This window comes from Semicossyphus pulcher, unplaced genomic scaffold (assembly GCF_022749685.1).
Source record: "Semicossyphus pulcher isolate SPU_LCO1_2020_fin unplaced genomic scaffold, fSemPul1.0.p SCAF_3, whole genome shotgun sequence".
Taxonomy (NCBI): domain Eukaryota; kingdom Metazoa; phylum Chordata; class Actinopteri; order Labriformes; family Labridae; genus Semicossyphus; species Semicossyphus pulcher.
The window spans coordinates 20,417,402-20,439,699 of record NW_027211704.1 but is presented as its reverse complement, the minus strand read 5'-3'; the positions used below and the strand labels follow the sequence as shown (position 1 = coordinate 20,439,699).

At 43.9% G+C, this 22,298-nt stretch overlaps 2 protein-coding genes across 2 annotated transcripts; both read right to left on the bottom strand.

The window, feature by feature from the left end:
* Positions 1-109: 109 nt before the first annotated feature.
* LOC138606336 (ATP-dependent RNA helicase DDX19B) lies at positions 110-4,317 on the bottom strand. The gene is made up of 12 exons (XM_069678802.1): positions 4,141-4,317; positions 3,602-3,641; positions 3,419-3,508; positions 3,156-3,291; positions 2,780-2,872; positions 2,588-2,690; positions 2,309-2,423; positions 2,014-2,191; positions 1,622-1,859; positions 1,136-1,298; positions 595-786; positions 110-422 (listed from the first exon to the last, which is right to left on the bottom strand). Exons 1-12 carry the CDS (start codon positions 4,195-4,197, stop codon positions 361-363), a joined length of 1,467 nt encoding a protein of 488 aa, XP_069534903.1. The 5' UTR covers positions 4,198-4,317; the 3' UTR covers positions 110-360.
* Positions 4,318-18,813: 14,496 nt separating this feature from the next.
* Positions 18,814-22,138, bottom strand: camk2n1 (calcium/calmodulin dependent protein kinase II inhibitor 1). The gene is made up of 2 exons (XM_069679104.1): positions 21,343-22,138; positions 18,814-20,596 (listed from the first exon to the last, which is right to left on the bottom strand). Exons 1-2 carry the CDS (start codon positions 21,509-21,511, stop codon positions 20,523-20,525), a joined length of 243 nt encoding a protein of 80 aa, XP_069535205.1. The 5' UTR covers positions 21,512-22,138; the 3' UTR covers positions 18,814-20,522.
* Positions 22,139-22,298: the final 160 nt, after the last annotated feature.

The window sequence follows — 22,298 nt, the reverse complement described above, 5'->3', positions numbered from 1 at the left end:
AGCTTGTATCATGCCACCACTACATCCAACACCAAAAAGTGTTTCGTGAAATCCATTGTGTTCAGTGAGTCCACCACGGCTGCTTCTACAGCGTCACCATACACAGCGATAAACTCAGAGACTTTATTCAAAGAGGTACAAAGAGTGAATGGGGTATGTTCCCGAGACTTACAAAACACTCGTCTGAGAGGAGACATATCCACGTGTAAACATATACTGTGTTTGTGGTTTTGCTCTCTTTCTCCGACAGCTAAAAAAAATAAAAGCATAAAACACTGTAGGAGCGTACAGTCCTGGGGGGAGCGAAGAGGGGAGGGGAAGTCGGGTCGGCGTCCTTCATGCGATAAAACGGCGCTCTCTTTAGCTGGCGATTTTCTCAATTTCATCCAGATCGTCTGTGTCTAGTCTTTCGATTTTCTTGCCTGCAGAGGGAGAAACATAGGTTCAGTTAGAGGATTGATCACTAAACCATGTCTCTAAATCTTAGAACTTATTTGGTTTTAACTGTTACGTCGAATTACACTACGCTAAATAGGAAGTATGAATTAACCAACTTGATCCTACTGTTTTCTCTAAAAGTGTCTACGGACTTACTGAAATGCTCCTGGATCCTGTTGAGGATGTTCATGCTCATCTTGCTGTCCACCATGTTGATGGCCAGTCCCCTTTTGCCAAATCGACCCGTGCGGCCGATCCTGTGCAGGTACGTCTCGTTGTCAGGGTTACCATCCTTGTCTACAGGCAGGTCAAAGTTGATCACCACAGAAACCTGCTCGACATCGATACCTGTGCAGAGAAAGATAAGGTAGTGTAGATGGGCATTGCTGTATTATTTGTATGGAAATGTAACACAGGCACCAAATTCATTTTCATTCTGCTCTGAAATGCATTCAATTTAAATAATAGAATTTACGGTAGAATTGTATTTATTGCTTGTTGCACAAACAGCGGTATATGCAAGTGTTTAAATACTCTTATCGAGCAGTATTGAAAGTGTAATATTTTAGTGTTTGCTTATTTATCAGATGTACAAGTTAGAAATTGGGGTCTTTTTTTGTCCTATAAAAAGGACTACAATCCCCACAATTCTTGACTCAATATAAAAGGGAACATCTGCCTCCTTATATGTCCTCACCTCGAGCACAAACATTCGTGGTGACCAGGACCTTCTCCTTGCCATCTCTGAAGCGGTCGATGACAGCAGCCCTCTGCTCCACCTGCATCTCTCCACTGAGCAGCGCCACCTGGTGGCCCTCTCGGGACAGCTCCCCAGCCAGCCAGCCTGCGGTTTTCCTTGTCTGGATCACACAGGAGGAAAAGTAATGCAACTACAGCACCAGTTCATGTGACAAAAAGACCAAAGGTAAAAACACAACAGCCAAAAACACTGACAGATTTATCGGTCTGTCCTGAAGGCATTAAAAATAAAAGCAGGTTGTTTCATTATTTCAGGCAACAAAGAGAAAAGCTTTACAATAAGATCTGGAGAATGGCAGGTTTTTGATAGGGTCACAGAAGACACACTCGAGGGAATTTGTATTTCTCTATTCCTATTAAAAAATGTGAGAATAATCCTGTTTAATGCAGACCAGTTATGTACATATGAAGCTAACGGACTCACATGGCAGAAGATCATTGCCTGGGCGATGGTGATGGCGCCATAGATGTTACAGAGAGCGTGGAACTTCTCCTCCCTGCTGTTGCACAGCACGTAATACTGTTTGATCGTATCCAGCGTCTCCTCCTCTCTCTTCAGCTTGATGATGTTGGGAGAAGGCACGATGCGCTGGGCGAAGTTCCACACGGTCTCTTCAAACGTGGCTGAGAACAGCAACATCTGGCAGGTTTGAGGCAGCATCCTGTGAGGCAGAGACGAAGGAAGAGAGGAGTTTGAGAATATACACTGCTGAAACATAGATTGAGCAAATACAATTTACAACATAAAGAATAGATCTTTGGTTTGAGGCAAGGTGCCTTAAACATAACAAGACTTCTTTCAGTGTTTGTTCTGACCTCTGGATGCGGATGCTCTGGTCCTGGTGACCCTGTGTGGCGATCATGACGTCAGCCTCATCCAGCACAAACACTTTGATCTTCTTGGGGTCTATGAATCTGAATTTACTACACCAGTCCAGCATGGTACCAGGTGTGCCGATGACTATCTGTTCCTGCAGTTTCATGCCCCTCGGCACTAAAAATTCACAAGAAAGAAACAGCTGTGAACAGCAGTTCAAAAGTTCAATAAAAACTATTTTTTATTTTTTGTATTTCCACAAATGTATCATTGTCAAGAGCAGAGATGCCTTACATTTATTTCCTCTGATTGCGTAGACAAGTTGGACATCAGGATAGTGTTTGCCCATCTGCTCGATTACCTTGCCAGTCTGAAGTGCCAGCTCATAGGTGGGTGACACACACAGGCACTGGTGGAAATAAAGTAAAAGGGGGGAAACATATTAAGGAAGTGTTGTCATTATTAGATTAATTATTTTAAGAGGCAGGTAAGAAGATTATTGTCACGTCATACATGCCACTTTTGAAACTAAATATTTCATCTTCCAGAGCAGCGAGGGAAGTGAAAACCAACCTGGGGATATTTGTTTTCGGGGTCAACGTGACTGAGCATGGCCAGAACAAAGGCAGCTGTTTTCCCCGTTCCCGATTGTGACTGGGCGATCAGATTCTGTGGACTACAAAAAACAAGGAATTAGATTGCAGACAAAGGCGAGACATATTGCTCTACAGACTCCATGACGTGCTCACTGTGAAGAATACTCACGGTCCAGCCAGCATCATAGGTAAGGCAGTCTCCTGGATTTTGGATGGCCGATTGAAACCCATGCCGTACACACCCTGAAGAAGCTGTGGTTTGCTGCACACAGGAATAGTCAGTTGTCATGTTGTTAGTTAAGATCACTTTCTTTATATATACACGTGTCAGTGTAACACAAGGAACACTTGTGGAGCAAGTATGGTTCAAGTTTTGGTAGTTAACTGGGAACACCCTTTCTGTCTACATGCATATATCACTAACACTAAGCAGGATAGATAGCTGTGAAGTAAATATCTGATGCCACATAACAATAATTATAGTTATAATTATAATAACAAGAGAGATTATATTATAAATATATACATATAGAAGTTTCACTTACAGTCGCAACTCTTCAAAGGACTTGACAGAGTACAGGGGAGAGTTTGGATCCTTCTGAAGAACTTCTACTTGATTCGTGTTATTGACGAGATTATTCCGGATTAGCTTGTTCAACAATGACTGTGCCGCTTTGTCATCTGGAAAAATAAGTCATATAGACATAAGTATTAAAACTCAAGTATTTTATAAAAAGATGATCAACAACGTCATACAGTTTTACCAGAGGATTAATATTTTAGGGAATGTAAATAATAAACTGCCAACCTTTATCATCGTCTTCTGTAGTCTTGCTTTCTACTTCAGCTTCTGACTTTGCAGCTGCACTGCCAGAGTCTGTTGCGTTTGCAGTCGTGCCTGCAATATCAAATTATTATTCTAATTTTACATCCAAAACATGTTTTTATTAACTGGATGCATCCCACACGTAATGTTGCTTTACATACTTACCATTTTCCTCTGGTTTCTCTTTAATTTGAAGGTTGCCAATCTGTTAGAAGAAAGATAAGAAAGTTCGCAGATGTTTTTGAGTTGCTTCTAAGATAAAATAATGTTTTCCATCATATGAATTCAGACTAACGTTCATTTCTGTTAATGCATGTCGTGATAAAACACAGAAGGCTCAAATGGGGGTTAAGTCACGACTGCTACTTCATCCGTGGAGCTATTTCAGACTTCCTTGCACCATTTGCTTGTTAACAAGCTAACTGCTAAAGCTAGTAACTCATGAGCACGCAGCATCTATGCACAGGCTAGTTAACTTAACTCTCACAACTGAGGCCACCCGGCAGATTTTTAGCAGATATAAACGTGACTTATTACGTATTTTAAGAGACAATTTGTTCAGCGAGAGCGCCGCCAGTGAACATTTTACACAAGAAATACGGGTTAGCAGTTAAATTTACGTTCACGTTGTACCACAACAGGCCAAAGCAACCTATAAACAAGCTAACAACACGTTAGCTCGTGTTGCGTAAGTTGAGGTTTACCGATTCCGCCGCGGCTTCTTGCTCGTCCACTGCCTGTGCCCAGGAGTCCGTAGCCATTGTGGGACAGTTTGTTCTTTTGTTAATACACGATAAAAACTCAACTGGGAAGGTAAGCTCGGAGAGAGGAGACAGTAGCTGTAATGTGAAAGTAGATATTTTCCACAATGGCGTGCCGAAACAGATTCTGGACACTTGTGCAACCGTTCACATATCCGGGTAGAAAGCAAGGACCACACAGTTATAGTTCCTGTCTTATTGAATGTTCCAACACGACTTATAGAAAGGCCTTAAATAAAACTAAATTAACAAGTCATTTATTTTAATTCATTAAAAACTCAACTCGATTATTTTCAAGCTTCGTCTAATTTGAGGCTGAATCTAAAAAAACCCCCACTACTCTGCCACGCCAGTAGATGGCGTCAAGGTGACGTACTGCAGAAATTCACCCTGCCTGCAAAATCTGAAGACACAACACACACACACACACACACACACACACACACACACACACGCACACACACAAAGTGAGAGAGAGGGAGAGAGAAACGAAACTGACAAAGATGATGAAGGTTTTCTTTTTAAAAAAATCCAAAATCCAAACAAGACACTGGGCCCGACAAAGGTAGGTATGTCTGGACAACCAACCAGGCGTCAACGGCAACTGCCCCAGTGCTACAGACGATTTTTACCCCAGGATCACTTTGGCAATTAGTTTGTAGAAATTGGGTTTATTGAAAATTAGTTTGATAATAAGCACCTCTAACACACAATATAAATTAGGCAACTGGGCCCTGTGTATGAACATAGTAGTTAAACATTTTTTCAGTACATGCTTGCACTGTGCATTTTCCCTGATAATCATTCAAATGATCACATATTACTTTGAGATGGTACAGTATTTGGAGGAACCTAAATCGGAGCCCCACAGCTCATTTTGCAACGGGGCCCCCTAGTGGTTAATTAAACCTTGAGGACAGGTCATAATCTCAATCGTCACATGTTCTGAGTTTGAGTGAGTTGAGTTCTATGGATTGTGAACATATATTGCTGCTTTGGTTATTCCTATAACTTTTTTTAAAAAAAGGATAGAGTTATACAAGGAGTGTTGTGTGTCTTTTTTGTTAATGACATATAATTGACATATTTTGTTTTTTTCCAAGAGGTTAAACCCTGAACTATTCCTTGGCCAGGTTAAGTGACTTCCAGGCTAGATTCTAACAGTCGATATAACTGCTTTCAGAACAGTACAGATTATACACGATAGTAATGTTGACTTTCTCTTCTAGGGGGAACTATTTTGTGCAGTGATGAGAGTTCTGCAAACCAATCTGTAAGTTGTGACACCTGTATATCTACTGTGTTGTTAGGTATAATGCTGCAGCATAATTATCTCGATGTTCAAGTGTGAACTAGAATGTTAATCAGAGCAGGCCTCCACTCAGGACCCTGCAGGTCCACTCGGGGTCACTCCTGGAGCCAGACGCTGACGCTGGCTGCTACTTAAATGAAGGCAGAATTGATTTCACACATTTCCCCCTGCTCCACTGAGATAGATAGATAGATGATGACAGTGGCTTTGGATTGTGTTGAAGGAGATTACATTGATCTCTGTTCCGCTGTCACCCAATGGTCACCGCCGCTCCTGTGAGCGTGTGCGTCAGTCCATCTTTATCCACATGTGTGCATACGTTAGTGATTGTGTGTGTGTGTGTCAGAATGCAAGAGAGTCTCTAAGATCGTCAGTTTGGAGACAAATTTGTCAAAGGCTTGAGCGAGCCGAGTTTATTGTTTCCTCCAATCAGCTGCCTTGCCAGAGGTATCCATGGCAACTGAAAGAGTAAAAGTAAGGTTTGAGGTCTCTGGAGAATTTGGAGGAGACAGAGAGAAGGACTTTGTATTGCCACATAAGGACTCATTTCAAGCGCTGAATATGACGGAAAGGAGATGAAAGTGGGGTGGACGCGGGAGAAATGGGTTTTCTGGGTGAACAATCTGAACAAATTCAAACACTCAGCCCACGAATACATAACGTTAGATCACTTGAACACTGCTCGATGCTCATAAATATACAGTATGGTACAGTTAAAGTAGGCCGTATATATACTCTCTTATACTCCTCAAATGTTTTTACAGTAACACTTCAGAAGGGGGCAAACACAAGAGCTTGAACCAGTATCCTCCTTTTAAACGATGATCTATCTTCAGTTAAAAATAAAAGATTATACAATATAACAGAAGAAACTGTGCGAATGTAGGCAGACTCTCTCATTTGTACAATGCATGGTCACTAGAACATTCAAACATGCCAGTTATGTGGTGCGCAGCAGCTGACGGAAGTTTATGTTTAAATGTGCCTTTATAATGTGTCATGTAATCTCATGTGGGATGATCCACTTCAATGGTATGACACAAAAATTAAAAATTCATTCATTCAATATTTCATATGTTGCCTCGAGGCGGGTTTGAACTGTGGGAGGGTGAACACGCAGGTCAGGCGTGCCGTCAGTTTGAAGGCAAAGCTCAAAGCGTTGAATTGTTTAATATCATTATTATCTGAAAGGAACGGAAAAGAGAGGCACAATTAGTAAATTAAATGTATTTATGGACCATAGTTACACTCTGAGATGGCAAACCACATTAGAGGCAACAGTCTACTGAACTACAACACGAGCTCAAAGGCAGACTGTAGAGGCAGGAAAGGTGTGGTTCAAAACATTTTTCTTGGTCAAGTTGGCAATAATTGTTTTAATAAGGGTTTCAAAGCATGGCAGGTTTGAAGGCACAACAAGTGCAGACAGGCAGCAAGGAGGCTTAGACGACACAGCAACAGACCATTGCAGAGAAAGTGAGTTTAAGCTGTCCTGTGCGGACAGGTGACCAGCACAGGTGAGGTGAAGTGTACATTGTTTCCTGTTTTACTTTTCACTCACTCTTTCCTCTCATTTCTGAAGCTTTCCTTCCTGCCGTTGAGCGTGATTGTCTACCCCGGCCCTGATTAGTTTCACCTGTCCTTCATTACCTTCCTGCCCTGGTGTAGTAAGATCTTAGCTGTGTCTCACTTCAGGAGCTGCATCCTCCGTAGCCTGCATCATACACGTAACCTACATATGCCGCTAAGGTCGAACTGAAATGAGACCATCTGGTCAAGGGAGGATTTCCTGTTTGCGTCACCAGCTATTCCAGCCCTTACCCTTGCGTCACAAAGCACCTCTCCTGTCGCCTAGCAACAGGTAGTTAGCGGGCTAACTAGCTAGTATAACAAACGTCACATAACTTTAAAGACTTTAAAGATAATTTGAAGTTTCAAGGCCCCTTTTGTTTATTTAATCTTTTGTACCACCAGATTTTACAATGTCAAAATGTTGCGTTCTCATTTAGCAGACGCTTTTCTCCAAAGCGACGTACATCTGAGAGTTAATACAACACAAGCAAGGATCAAGACAGGAGGGAACAAAGTCAGTAAGTGCCAACAAACAGCTTCACTTTTTAAATCTATTTGTTTTTATTGTCATCAGCAACATCAACAAGGTCAATATAGTCATCATCATCATCATGAATATCCTGATCAACATCATCCTCAATGTCAACATCATCAATAGTTTCAATACCATTAGGTGCAGAGGTGTTCATGAAAGAGCTGGGTCTTTAGCTTCTTCTTAACGGTGGAAAGGGACTGGAGTTTGGTGGAGTTTGGTAGCTCGTTCCACCACCGGGGGACATAGATATTTGATTGAGTTGAAACTTTAACTGTATCTCTGTTCCAGCCGCCCCAGTGTACTGAGGCCTGCTAGCATCCAGCTTGTTCTCTTCCAGCCTCCAATGCGAAAATGCAGCTCGCTAGCCTCCAGTCTGCCTCTCAGCCTGCTAGCCTAGCTTCCAGTCTGCACCCCAACCCTCTAACTAGCTGCCTGACTCCTGGCCTGCTAACGACAAAGCTGATTCCTGCTCTAGTAGCCTTCAGCCAGCTAGCCCTCAGGTAGCTGCCCAGTTTTCTACCAACCTGCCTTTACTTCAGCCAGCTCTCCAGTCGCATAGGCTCCTGAGCCAGCTAGTCCACTGCCTGTCTTTCCTATGACAGCGAGCCTGTTATAAACCTGCATTTCATTAATCCTTCAAGTAATCTATGAGTTGTTCCTGGAGACACCCTGGTGTTTTGCAGTCCCCCTTCAAGGGCGCTGACCAGGCCATTTTTATACAGTGGCCTGTGAAGGCTGCCTAGTGCCACAATGATTCTTCATCCCACAACATAGATTAGCCCAGAGCTCTGTAAGGTCTCCAGCCGGCAAAGTTGTATGTTGCAAACAGGAAAAATGTGTAAACGGAAATTGTGATAATTAGACGACTGGGTCAGAGCATCTCCAAAACTGCAGCTCTTGTGGGGTGTTCCCGGTCTGCAGTGGTCAGTACCTACCAAAAGTGGTCAAAGGAGGGGAAAATGATGGACCGGCAACAGGGTCATGGACAGCCAAGCTCATTGATGTGCATGGTGAGTGAATGCTGGCCCGTGTGGTGCGATCCAACAGAAGAGCTACTGAAGCTCAAGTTGCTGAAAAAGTTACTGCTGGTTCTGATAGAAAGGTGTCAGAACACACAGAGCTTCGCAGTTAGTTGTGTATGTGGCTGTGTAGCAGCAGACCGGTCAGGGTGCCCATGCTGACCCCTGAAAGAACCTCCAGTGGGCAAGTGAGCATCAGAATTGGACGGCGGAGCAATAGGAGGAGGTGTCCTGGTCTGATGAATCCCATTTTCTTTTACATCATGTTCTGCTGGGAAACCTTGGGTCCTGCCATTCATGTGGATGTTACTTTGACACGTACCACCTACCTAAACATCGTTGCAGACCAAGTACACCCTTTCATGGAAACAGTTTTCCCTAATGACAGTGGCCTCTATCAGCAGAATAATGCGCCCTGCCACATGGAACAGATGGTTCAGGAAAGGTTTGAGGAACAAGTCAGGTTCAAGGTGTTGACTTGGCCTCCAAATTCCCCAGATCTCAATCCAATCGAGCATCTGTGGGATGTGCCGGACAAACAAGTCTGATCCATGGAGGCCCCACCTCGCAACGTACAGGACTTAAAGGATCTGCTGCTGACGTCTTGTTGCCAGATACCTCAGCACACCTTCAGAGGTCTGGTGGAGTCCATGCCTCGACGGGTGAGGGCTGTTTTTGTGACAAAAGTGGGACCTTAACAACATTAGGCAGGTGATCATAATGTTATGGCTGATCGGTGTATGGCTCAAGTGATAGACAGTTAAACAAGGCATGTGAACACCCAACATTACACCCATGTGATTTCTGAACGTCATTAGAGCTGCAACGATTAGTCTGTCAATCGATTAGTCCACTGACAGAATATTAATTAGCACATTTACTGGGATTAATGTTTTGATCTGAGACGTCACCTTGAGCTACGGGACATGAAAAAAGGCCCCTTTCATTGCTTTCTGACATTTATAGACAGAACGATTAATCAAGAAAAAAAGACTTAATCAATAATGAATGTAAACGTTACTTACAGCCCAAACCATCATATTTAAAAACCACGGACATAAATGTACTGACATCATAGAGCCCTGTCTTCATGGAGGCTTTACACCAGAGTCTGCTGCTATTCAGCTGCAAGAGCATGACTGATGGAGGTCGAGGCCTGGTTCTATGTGTGCCATCCAGATCATCCCAAAGGTGTTCGACTGGGTTGAGGTCAGGGATTTGCCTAAAGGTCTAATGATCACACAAATGTTGCTAGATCTATTTCTGTCCTGCTCAATATGTCAGTCAACACAGTTTTGATATCAGTGCTGGCTGTGATACAGCTGTGCACTCTGCAGCAGCAGGAGTCTGTCTCCTCTGCCTTGTTCCCTTTGTCTTTAACGCAGCAGCGTTTAGGTCCTTGGTTGTCCATCTTCAGCTAATTAATCTGAATCAAAGGGAGACAAATCCTGTAAACACAGACGAGCTGGCTGCACTGGTCCATAGGTGAGACAGACAAGCAGAGGGGGAGAGAGCGGGAGATTAAGGGCGGATTCTCCCCAGACCTCGTCTTCTGGTAGAGGTCATTAAGATTCATTCCCCTGATCCTTCATTCTGTGCCGGCTCCTCGCCGCTTTCTTCATGCATCTATAGGAAGGAACGTACACACCCACGCCAGAATTAAAATGGTGATGCAGCACTTGTTTTCTGTCAACAAGAGAGAGCGTACAGAGAAAGAGTAAGATAGCGTGAGAAGGAGAAAGAGGGAGAGAGAGTAAGGGGCTGACAGCTGGTTGGTATTCCTGAGGCTTAGCCAGAGAGGCTGATGGTACAGAGTGGACATCACCGAGGAATTTCAATGTGGATAGAACAGCTTGCTGTTGTCGGAGTCGATGCAGCGGCCTTTTTATTACAGACCTGACTGTTTTACAAAACACAGTTTATTCAATGAAGTAAATCAGAAATATAACTCATAGAAGCTGAATGCATTTTGACTGAATGGACCGGGTCCAACGGAAAAAGGTGCTCCTGATCACTAATGATCACTTTTATCTCAAATTATTAAGTGTTTCAATGATACTCTTCATTTTCTGTTTATTATATGTTTTGTAAGACAACTCTGGTAGTTCCCAATCATACACTTTTACCCCATTAGTAAGCAGTGGAATTATTATAAATGCTATCTGAATGTCTCTCTTTGAGGAACACAGTATTTGCAAAGATACTGAACACGTGAGGCAGACATGATGAAAACACAAAAGCACAAATATTTTCATGTCTTGGATCGGAATCAATGACTGTATTTAAAGATGGACGACACATCTCCATCTGCACTCATTGTACAAAATTGTAGCCAAAATACCCTGAGGCGGGCGCTGCCATCTTGCGATGGTGATGTCATTTGAAGCCTTAGCTGTGCAGTAGAGATCGGTGGGTGGAACCGCCGTAGCCACTTCCGCTAACCAAAACTCACGCTTAGATTACCGAAACAAAACAGCAAAGATTCCCCTCGCCGGCGTGTTTAACAGCTTCTAATGTTGGTCTTCAATGACTGTAGTGATTGTTTTAGTTACGTCTTCCTCTCACTGTTCCTCCTCTACTCTGCTAATCTGGAACAGATCGGCTGCAGGAGCCGTATTTGTCAACAGAGCTGTCAATCATCCTTTTGACAGCATCAAATAACTAATTAAAACTAAACTTGTCAGAAAAATGAACACTTGGACATAAATCAGCATGATAAGAACTAAGTATAATGACAGAAACCATGTTTGAGAAACATGTATTTGACGTGTATTTTGATTTTATAGTTTGACTCATGTCCCATCTGTTAACATGGAGGAGGCGGGCTTTATGACCTATACTGCAGCCAGTCAGCAGGGGGCACTCCAAATGTGTTGGCTTCACTTTTAGGGAGCTGTCATGTCATCCATCTTTTCATACAGTCTATGGTGTAAATATTTAACACTGCAAACATCATTTAGCTTTAAAAAGTTCAAATCAATATGAGGAAGTGAAAGTAAGGAAACTGGATGTTTAAATGAAGATGCTGTAGTCCACTGACCCATCCAAATCTTGCTAACACATAGAAGCACAAGCAGCAAGTGTGTGGAATATATTCGTAGGTTCTTGTTTAAAAGAGCTGTCAAACTAACATCTGTAATATATACATCCATAACCAGGATGTCAGAAATCTTAGATGTAACTATCTACGTTTGTTGGGACTCACACAGGCCGAGCCTCCAGGACTTGCAGCTTCAGTCCCAAGACTGACCGAGGAACTACATACATCTGGATCCAGACTCCCTCCTTCCTCCAGGGGAGACCCAGCGCTCGCTAAACCCAACCAGTTCACTCAACAAACAGCTGGAATGTTACATAACAAGAGGTGGGGGCTAAATAGCCTTAAGTCCTTTGAAAAACCTGAAAAAAGATGAAGCAGACTTTTCATGTGCTCGTGCAGTTTGGAGTTCAACAGTCACTGACAATCATGCCGCTGTGAACATTCATCCAGCGGGGCCAAAGAGCTCTGAGGCTGTCAAGCCCCGGCTCAACAATTTTCAATTCCTTAATCATTTATTAATGGCGGGCAGTCAAATTGCATATCAATAATGTAGAAGGGCTCAGTACAATGTTGATACAAAACACCCTTTCAGTCGGGCTCATTCATGCTCACAGACCTGCAGACATACTGTATGTGCTATGTTTAGTCCCACGTGGTCCGGCGCTGGCACACTGCATGAATTCAATCTGCATCATTGAGCTGTGTAATGTTAGTTGATGATGGAGCAACAGAAAATGCTTCTCATGTTTGCTGTTAGGAGGCTGGCTTTGAAGATGTATGCAGGATGAACTCTGAGGGGGGGGGGGATTAAGCGTTTTATAGAGGGGCTTTGGAGAGGAAAACATACATACTGCAGGGACGCTGATATGAAGCACAAGGACAAGTGTGATGCATTAAAAATACATGCAATGCATATTTGAATTCATCTCCAAAGTCCATTTGCATGTTTCTATCTTTAAGACTGTATTTTTGTGCAAAGCTGTTCTGAAAAAAATTGCAACATTTTTGCAACATTTTGCACACATGCACGACCTCCGCACACGGCCGATTGGGCAGCTATGTTGTGTGTCTGGGCACGAGCCAATCACGCATGTAGGACAAATTAAGTGACCAATGGCGGATTTCCATCTAGGTCAGCATCTTTTATTCAGCAGGCACGCGTACACAGTTACATGCCATCCCGCCCCGGGGGCCCTGCGGAGACCCACTCTGCCACCGCGAGATGGCCCACCATTTTGTTCTGTTTTGAAAATGATCTCCATGCATGAGATTAGCTGGGGGGCCCACTCTCAGAGCTCTTCCCTTTGTTGTGCATCCCAGTTCGGTTATTTCCCTGCTAGCGTCTGTGAATGTGTGTGTGAGCGTGTGCCAGGCTGCAAATGTGAGCGTGCATGTATAGACGCTTAAATATGTGCGTTTTTTTAATGGGGGGTTTTGCATGGTACAGAGGCGGAAAGGATCTTGATGGAGACATTGGATGCACATTCGTATGACGCTAAAGTGCACTGCTTCTGAGCCTGAGGAGTACGCTTGTAGCCTCTCAATCTTTCAGCAGTGTTTGCAATATAAACCCTGCACACTGGCACATGCAGTGTTCCTGTGTGTAACAGGCAGGGTCAAAGACACTCCTCCTGGCGCCTTCTCGTTGAACTCCTCGTGACCCCGCACTTGTGCACACTGCCGTAATGCATGCAATTAAACACACGGGGAAATTTCCCTGTTCCATCAGGTTGCATGTTTAGTTTTTTTATCACAGAATCACAATCAGGCGGTTATCATTAACAACATGCTGAATCTACACCAAGTGTATAAAGTTGGTCATGAGGATTTTTACGATGCCTCTGCACCAAAATGTAGAAAACGCCGTCTCTCTCTCTCGCTCGCTCTCTCAGCCGTTAGTTGGTTTCCCTCCACAGACTTAAAGCAGCAACAAAGCAACTAGGCAGAGCGAGAGAGAGAGTGAGGAGAGAGAGAGAGAGAGAGAGTGAGACTGGGGATGTGGTTGCTATAGTAACCATCTGGTGGGTCTGAACTGTTTCTCCCTTGCTTTCGTTTCATCATATCGTGCCTTCCTCTCTCTCCCTCTCTCTCTCTCTTCCTCTCTCCTCTCACTTTTGTTTATCCCTCTCTTTTCCTCCTTCTCTCCTGGCCCTCCATCTCTCTTATCTCCTCATCTCCCTCTCGTGCCGCTCTCTTTCCCACTCTCTCTTCCGATCTGCCTGCCCGCCCGCCCGCCTGCCTGCACGCCGCCCTTCCTCCCTCCTCTTAGCTCTCTTCACTTTCCTTGGAAAACATGCGACAGGGAAGGGAGAGAGTGTTTAATGTTAATTTGGAGGCTTTGTTTGCTGTTTATTTCCATTTTTATCGCTCTGCTGCGAGTCCCATCTGTTAAAGCTGGACTCTTTAACCTTTACCAGACAAGAATAAAACATGCAGTTCACACTTTTGGACACGGTGGACTTGTATCTGAGAGGGAGCTTGCTTGAAAGATTGACGTCATGTGCGATCACGATTTAGCTGCAACCAAAGTGGATTTTTACCAAGGGTTGTTTTATCTTGCTCACACACTCTGATTAAGCTCTAACCCCCCAAAAAATAATTGATGTAAAACCCAAAACAGGAGCCGACACACAATTTTGGTCCCTTTTCGATACCACACCAGCACCGCAACAAACACTGCATTCCCCCTTATCAGCGGTCGCCCTTGTGAATTCCCAGCAGAGTCTCAATCGGCCAGAGAAAACCTGATCCCAATGCCGATTGAGCTTGCCCACCACCACACACACACGGGTGCACACACACATATACGTGCGTACATCCATGCGTGCACACACACAGCAAAAATCTGAATACATAAACCAACATCTGCCCATACGCATCCACACAGACGCACACATGCAGTGGAATGAAATGCAAATGTAGCCTCAGACATTTGCATGCCGTACACACTCTGTCACTGCATCATATAAAGCCCATTGATTCACGCCAAGACAGAGAGCCAGGCCATTTTTTTCCCAGCGAGTGGCACAGCGTGCGAGTGGCACAGCGTGTGAGGTCACTGCGGGTATTTCCCTGCGACGACACAAAGGTCAGATTCAGGAGTCCAGGGGAGAGGCAGCTGGGTGAGAGTCAGTCAGGCCACAGTGTGTGTGTGTGTGTGTGTGCTTGTGCAGCTTAAAGCTAGCATGCAGGGTGTGGTTTTAATCCTTGTGTCAGTGACCTGTGAATGCTACTTACCCTCATTGTCTCCCTTTGTCTCATTTCTCCTTTCGCTCTCTTCCTCTGCTCCTCCACCTCAGAGCTTCTGTGCGCTAACAGCCATTCAGGCTCTGACAGCAGCAGCGATTAGCCTCTCATCAGTCCTTACTACTGTACACATTTGCCACAGTATTATCCAAGTAATAGCTTCCCATTATATAAATGACAAACTGCAGGTCTATTTCACTGTCAAGTGTCACTTTGAGCCTCTTCTGGCAGCGATGGTTACTCAGCACAAGTCTGAGCCTGAACTTATCTGTCCAGCCTGCTGCATCACAGCATTAGTATGTATGTGTGCAGCGTTTGCTTTGTATTAATGTGTTCCTGGATTACCACTGTGATAAAATGCATCATGAGGCTACCAGAATGTGTTAATTGAAACATTTGTGACTGATTGGTAAAATGGATTTGAATGGAATCATAAAGCAAACATCAGATGGTGACTGGGGCAGAGATCCTGCAGTGTTTCACAGGATTGTCACAGGATAATGGACACAGCCTTTTAAACATCATGCACACATGTAACTGACAGGAAACATGGGGAAGAGAGCCAATGCGTCGAGGACTTTGCCTCTGTACATGCTGCCCCTGCTCTACTGTCTGAGCCAGCGCCCCCTGTATGTGTAGCTATAAGTTGGGCCTGAGTTCCTCCCTAAGAGGTGTCCTTATAATTACAAGAATGTCTCAGCAGACTCGAACAGAATACAATAGAGATCTCTCACTGGTTTCCTCTTTTTTCTTTTCTGTGTTCTCCATAGGTTTATGCTTTCATGCCAGTCATTTAGGCGCCCTGAAGACTCACCTGGTGGATCATTTGACACATGTGCAGTAGCCAACTCGGGTAAGGACAACTGCTAACTAAGGCAAAAATGTAATCCTTTAAATAAAGAAGCAATTTCATAACGGAGGGGCACAGCTGTCTAAAGACAAGCCGATCATTTCTGAATCTGACACTCCAATACTAGTTGTTTAAGGCCTCCAAGAATGACCTTTGACCTGCATGTTCAGCCATTTCGCCTCCGAGCCACGATTGAGTCTGTCTGCTGTAGCTCCACAGCTGTGACCGTGAAGGACTAAACTAAAAGGTTTGTTAAACTTGAGGCCACTAACACAGCACCAACAGTTTTTTTTTGCAAGTATCCTCCCGCACACTGTCCAACTGGCAGAAAATACAGTTATTTGCTAACGTTTCGGTACTCGACCTTGATCAGTGCGGGAGTTTACTTGCAATTGAGGTATTTTTTGCCTCTCTTACACACCTGTCCTATGGGCGTGCAGCATTTTTGGCTGATATAATGCAATCCTATACTGCACTATGAGGCTTATTTGTGCTATTTGACGTTGCGGTCATGTTGGATTTGCAGTTTAATGTACTGTTAAGAAAAAATCCTCTTTAGTGTCTGTGTTGGTGACACCTGCTCCTCTTTGCTCAGGCAGCCTTCCTGCGCTCGGCACTCATGATAATGATGATAATGATAATAGAGACGCAGCGTATGTTTGCACCGTTTGATTCACCTGCAATTCAGCTACTCAGGCTGCGGCTGTTTGGCCTCTTTGTAACTCGTCTGATGTTGCAGAGAAAATCCACTCTGCCGTAGGTGACTCATGTCAGTAATTTGTATTCAACTTACTATGAGTCACATGTGCGGCTGTCTTTCTAGAGTAGTTGTGATTTACTACGAGTGCTAAATTATGTCATGTAGTGACAGGAAAAGTCCCAAAGAAGTTTGGGGGAACAAATGACTTTACCTGAGCTGACAAAGATGAGACAGAGGTTCAAGAATATACTTAATATTCATGGATTAATATCCAAAAGAAAGCATACATCGACGGAGAGAGAGGTGGGTCTGATTCGGGCATTACAATAGATGAAGGCCTGTTGTCTGATCTATGTAAAAACAGTATGTTCACCACTGTAGACGCCAGATTCAAACTGATCTTCTCCTCCACCTACCCTGTCAGAAACTACACAGATATAACCCCGAACATCTCACATTTGTGCTTTAGGTTCGTTATTACTGAATTTTCCTCTGCGCTTGGCAATGTAAATACATCCCAACTTTCTGGTATAATATGTGGGAAAACTCAATTGAGGATACACCACTGAAGACATGCCTGAAGTGAAATAATCATATCGACATAGCTCTCGCTGTTTCTAGAAAGTGTATTGCATCAACTCAGAAGTCAGATTCCCCCGTTTTTAATCAGACATGATTAAACACATGGAAACAGAACCCTTAGCCACCGCGTACATGCTGTAACCCTTAAACTGGCTCCAGTATACAGTGATACTAACGTCCCGATATAATGGAGGAGGTGTCTGAATAAAAAAATGATTATATGTTTTTTTTCTTCTCTTACTGTCTTGTATAAGTCCATCCATCCATTATCTATAACTCTCCTGTTCATCGGGCGAGAGGCGGGGTACATCCTAAATCACAGGGCTGACACACAGAGACAGACAACCTTTCACTCTCACTCCTACGGGCAATTTTAGAACCTAACGAGCATGTCTTTGGACTGTGGGAGGAAGCCGGAGTACCCGCAGGGAGAACATGGAAACTCAACACAGAAAGGCCCACGTCATCCGAACCAGGAACCTTCTAGCTGTTTGGGCGGCAGTGCTAACCACTGCAAGTATTTTATTTTTACATTTTTAGAGGGAATAAAGACTTTTATGACTTAATCTTTCACTATCTTGTGCAATATTGCTTTTTAATATACGTTTTTATCCCCATCATGCACATTTACATTTCATATCATGCGCTATCTTTGCATTCATCATCTGGTGCAATACCAGTTTTAACTACTTCTTATTGTCTCTGCGAATGCTGTAATATTGTTATTCTATTAGGCATAGTCTCTTTTGCATTTAACCCATACACACATATTATATTATGCTTATATTTGAGTTGCTATTTTTGCATTTTGTACAGTAACTCTGGAGCAATCTGGCACCAGAGTTCTCAATTTATCATATAAGCTAAATATAACTAAAAATACAACATTCCAAAAAAAAATCCTAAATGAAAAAATTCAAATAGCAAGACGGAAATGAGATCATTTTAAATTTAAATTTCTGCAAGATGACTGTTTCTGTGACTTTGACCAACACTTTGTTCTGCAGTGTGTTACAGGTCGAGTTGTGCAGGTTCGACTGTGATGTCATATAATCTGATTGTGTCTTCAGCCTTGATCCGATCACATCACACTTTCCCTGCCACATTTTTGGATGAAAGGATCCTCCACACAGAAAATCATACACCATCACTCCCTAAATGTAACATCCTCTCCCTCACAGAGAGAGAGGATGTTACTGCAGTAGGCGCCATCGTCATGGTTGACTGCCGTCTTGGAAGAAGGGACTATTTTGTCGGGATAATGCGGTCACGCCGCTGAGTGAATAGGGGGTCTTGAGAGAAGGAGGCAGAGATAAGAGAATGGAGAACATTCCATTAAAGATAGCGATGGTATCGAGAAGAGGCGCGGGGAAAGACTATTCTGCACCGAAAAAAAACCCCTCACCGCAGCACCCATCGAGTGCAAGGTGCATCTGTTACCATGGTACCCAGCCTAGGCAGCCTCCTTTCATGTCTGTCAAGAGAGACAAGCAATATGTTAGTCTCGCCTGCAGTTGGAGCTGAAACGGACATGTGTGGTGCCTCTGTGTGCGTTTGCATGTATGTGTTCCCGGTGGTCCGGGGGTTTTTAAGATGCTGCACGCTGACAGAGACTCGTCACACGACATGAATCATTTAGTCACCACAGTAGAGTTGGAAATGTCACGTCTCATCAGTGTTGCTCATGCCTCGGCGGCCCTGCACCGTTTACATCTCTGGGAACGGAGGGAGGAGGACTTGATTAAAGAGAGGAGCTGAGATTTTTAGATGCAAACAGACATTTATTGCATTGGGAAGCAGTGTTCTACATTTTCCCCCCACAGAATCATTTGCAATACTGTAGCACTTCATGAGATCGTAGTCTGTTGTGCGGATGTCCGAGCCGAGAGTCTCAACAAATCGGGACAAAAAAATGTGGATTTCAGATTCTTGACGGGATTATTTGCTCGTCTTCTTTTTCCCCATTTCTGTCTCTTTCCATGTCGGATCTTTCCAAGAAACGGGATGCTACTTTTCTCACAGTGGAAAATGCTGACTTGACCTTCCTTGGCAGCCAGATAGTTAATCCAATAACAACAGGAGAAACTGTACAAGGAACATATCCAAAAATCAGCCTGCTATTCGCCATTGTCTCTATCTATCTCATACAAAACTAGACTTTTGTGTTTTTGCTACAGATTTTAAACAATTTCAAAACAAAAGAAGCAACATCAAGTACAGCATTCCTTACTGTAAACCACAATCAATACTAAACAGTAAATACTTTGTCATAATCTTTATTACAAGATATTAGGCCACTGTACAAATCAGTGTGAATCGTACAGTACAATGCAGAGTTAAGACTGTTTCTCGAGGTTCGTCATTCAAAGCTGTATACGAGGTGCTTCAAGAATACACAAGAGTTTCAGAACTTCTGCCGTGCATGCATGATTTCAATATTTCGCCATGCATGAGTTGGTATTTCAGTGTTTTTAAGAAAGAGCCCTAAAAAATGGCAACCCAACAAAACAACTGAATCGTATGAGGAGATGTAGAAAGCACAAAAATAAAAGAACAAGTTGTCCGGTATACGGTATATCCCCTCATGAGATTTGGCACACACGATAATGCACAATGTCGTATAAATAGTTTATCAATAGGGTGTGTACAGTCAAGTTACAGTATCAACCAATCCAGGTGAAAGCCTGGGAAGCTTACAAACAGGTGGGAGGTACACGGTATATAAATGACTTTTTAGCTGCAAAGTATGGTAACAAAAAACACTCAGGCAACATCGAGAATCGTTAAGTGAAAAATAATGTCACTCGCATTCACTCCGTTTGTTCCTCGACATACAAAAAAACACTCCCTCGGGCCTTAATCACGGCAAAAAACATGTTCCAGAGGATCAATAAATAAAGTCATCAACACAGAACAAACACAGCCTCTCACTTTGTGCAAGAAAATATGGGCTACCCTTTCCATATTTACAGACTCTTGTTAGTCATTCGCCCTCAATGCTCAAAATGAAGAGCAGAAAGAATGGTACGTTTGATTGATAAGATATAGGAGAAGTGTGTGCTTTAGTTTCAGATCAGATTTATTTCTGCTTCCTGTCCCTGATTTCTGCATTTCAACAGCATCGCCTCCTCCATCCTCCACCTCACCCCCCCTCTTTTTTGTGGTCTTCTCCTGCGTTTGGATTTATGGCGAAACCCTGTAATCAGAGTTGTGTTTGTTTGTGTGTGTGTGTGTGTGTGTGTCAGGGGGGTCCACCTCGGGGGTCTCCATTTGCTGCCATCTCCCGCCCCTGCCAGTGTGTGTCACCCGGATGGCCATGACTGACTGAGAGAGGAGGGCGTGGAAGTGCTGCTTGCTGCCACATGAGAGAAAGTGCTTATATACAGTGTCTTTGGATTAAAACTGGTAAATATCGCCATAAAAAATTTTCAAGAGAGTCTTTTGGGGGTCGAGCCGAGAGCCGGGCGCTCTAAGCCTCTGCTGGGGTCTTCTCTGTCCCATTTTTCAGTGCTTGGTCGTCGCCATTCTCATCCTCAATCACAACTGTGGATGACAGGGGGAGAGAGAGTTAATGAGAGGAGGGGGGTTGGGGGGGGTTCATCTTGGTGTGGCGTCTTGAAAATTCACCAGCGACTGACAGCAGGGCATGAAAGCCCAGAACCATTAGCACTGCGCTGTCTGAGCTGAGGCGATGTGTGCATGCATGAGAGAGTAAGAGCATGCAGAAAGAGATGGATAAACATGAGCGTGTGTGTGCGTGTGTGTGATGCACATTTTGAATGTGCACATCTACATTTCTGCATGTGCACCTACAGATGCAGCCCTTACATGTCTGACTGCGTGCCATGTTAAGTGCATGTTGTGTCTGTGCTCTGCTGTGCGTGCAGCTGTCTGTGCATGTATGTGCAACCACAATGACTCTTAGTTTTCAAGGAATGTAAAATCAAGCACAAACAGCCTGAAATCATCATGCAAACACGAGAATCACAATCATACAGCAGAGAAATCTCAATCATTGAGAAGGGGACTCTGTTGAGCAGCATTCAGGGGCATTTAACAGCACGCACTGCGCATCCAAATCGTGTTGCAATGCGAATAGAATATTTAAAAAGCAATACATCCCACACACATGCAAACAGATTATTATTGACACTCTGTAGAGGACCATGTCAAGACAAAGGTGTTGCCTATCTGGCTGCACAGACATCCTTAATTATGGTCCTCTTGTAACCTATGTGCGCATTCAACACATCACCATGCAAAGGAAGAGAGCTTAATTCTATAATTACCCCGTTTGCTCCTTCCTATCTGTCCGAGTTTGGGCGGACGTTTATTCTGTGAGCCATTGAAGAAGTTGTTGGTGTCTTGAAGACGACAGGTGAAGGAAAGGTGTCCCTCGTCGCCCTCATTTCCATAATGACTCATTTTTTCTTCGTTGAAAGGTAGCACTTCCGACATCTCCAAATGCGTCTTTATCACCAAGGCGCACGAAGTGAAATGTAGATCTCGTCGCCAAGCTTGAACTCGGCCGTCTATAACAAACAAAAGAGGAGGGAAAAAACCACAAAGCTATCTGCTGACACGATCTAGCCCTTTCTGTTTACCCCGAAGACACGTGTCTGTCTCCGAAGGTGCGCAACAGAAATAACACTAAATCAAAATGTCCTCAGTTTCCTCGCTCGTGCAGCTTCGGCAACATTATTCAGAATTTCCAGAGGTTTCTCTTCTCCGTCTGTGCGTATTGCTTTGGAAATGGAGGCGCACGTACAACAGAGCCGTGGAGCGCCCGCTGGTTTCGAGCGGCTGAACCCGTCGCACGGAAAATCTGAGGAAGAAATGCAAATTGAGGAGCGATGCAAAACACGGATTCCGGGGAGACCTGGCAGAGGGAGCTGCGCGAGGGGTTTTCTGGTGCAGCCCAGAGAAGCTTCCAGTTGGAGTTGTGGTGTACCAATAACGCTCCACTCTCCGGGATCTAGATGCAATCAAACAGTGGCGATTCTATAGGCTGATCAAAGATGGCACACTAATGTGAGCTCAGACACAGGAAAAAAAAACACGTCGTTTACGCGCAAACACTCGACGAGTTAGAGACGTCAAATCCTCCAACCTGTTTTACAATAGCGCACATTTGGAGGTTTATTTGGTCGGAGGGATTTTAGAGGATGTCATGCGTCCACTTAGTGTGACCTCACCGGAGGATGGCACTGTTTTCAGGCTGAGGTGTGACTTTTGGCCCCATGGC

Excerpts from the sequence above, each read along its gene's own strand:
- camk2n1 (XM_069679104.1), bottom strand. The coding sequence starts at position 21,511 with ATGTCGGAAGTGCTACCTTTCAACGAAGAAAAAATGAGTCATTATGGA. Across the intron at positions 20,597-21,342 it reads GATAGGAAGGAGCAAACGGG|TTGTGATTGAGGATGAGAAT; the intron begins GTAATTATAGAA and ends TGTCATCCACAG.
- LOC138606336 (XM_069678802.1), bottom strand. The coding sequence starts at position 4,197 with ATGGCTACGGACTCCTGGGCACAGGCAGTGGACGAGCAAGAAGCCGCG. Across the intron at positions 3,509-3,601 it reads AGAGAAACCAGAGGAAAATG|GCACGACTGCAAACGCAACA; the intron begins GTAAGTATGTAA and ends TTGATATTGCAG. Across the intron at positions 2,192-2,308 it reads CGCAATCAGAGGAAATAAAT|TGCCGAGGGGCATGAAACTG; the intron begins GTAAGGCATCTC and ends GTGAATTTTTAG.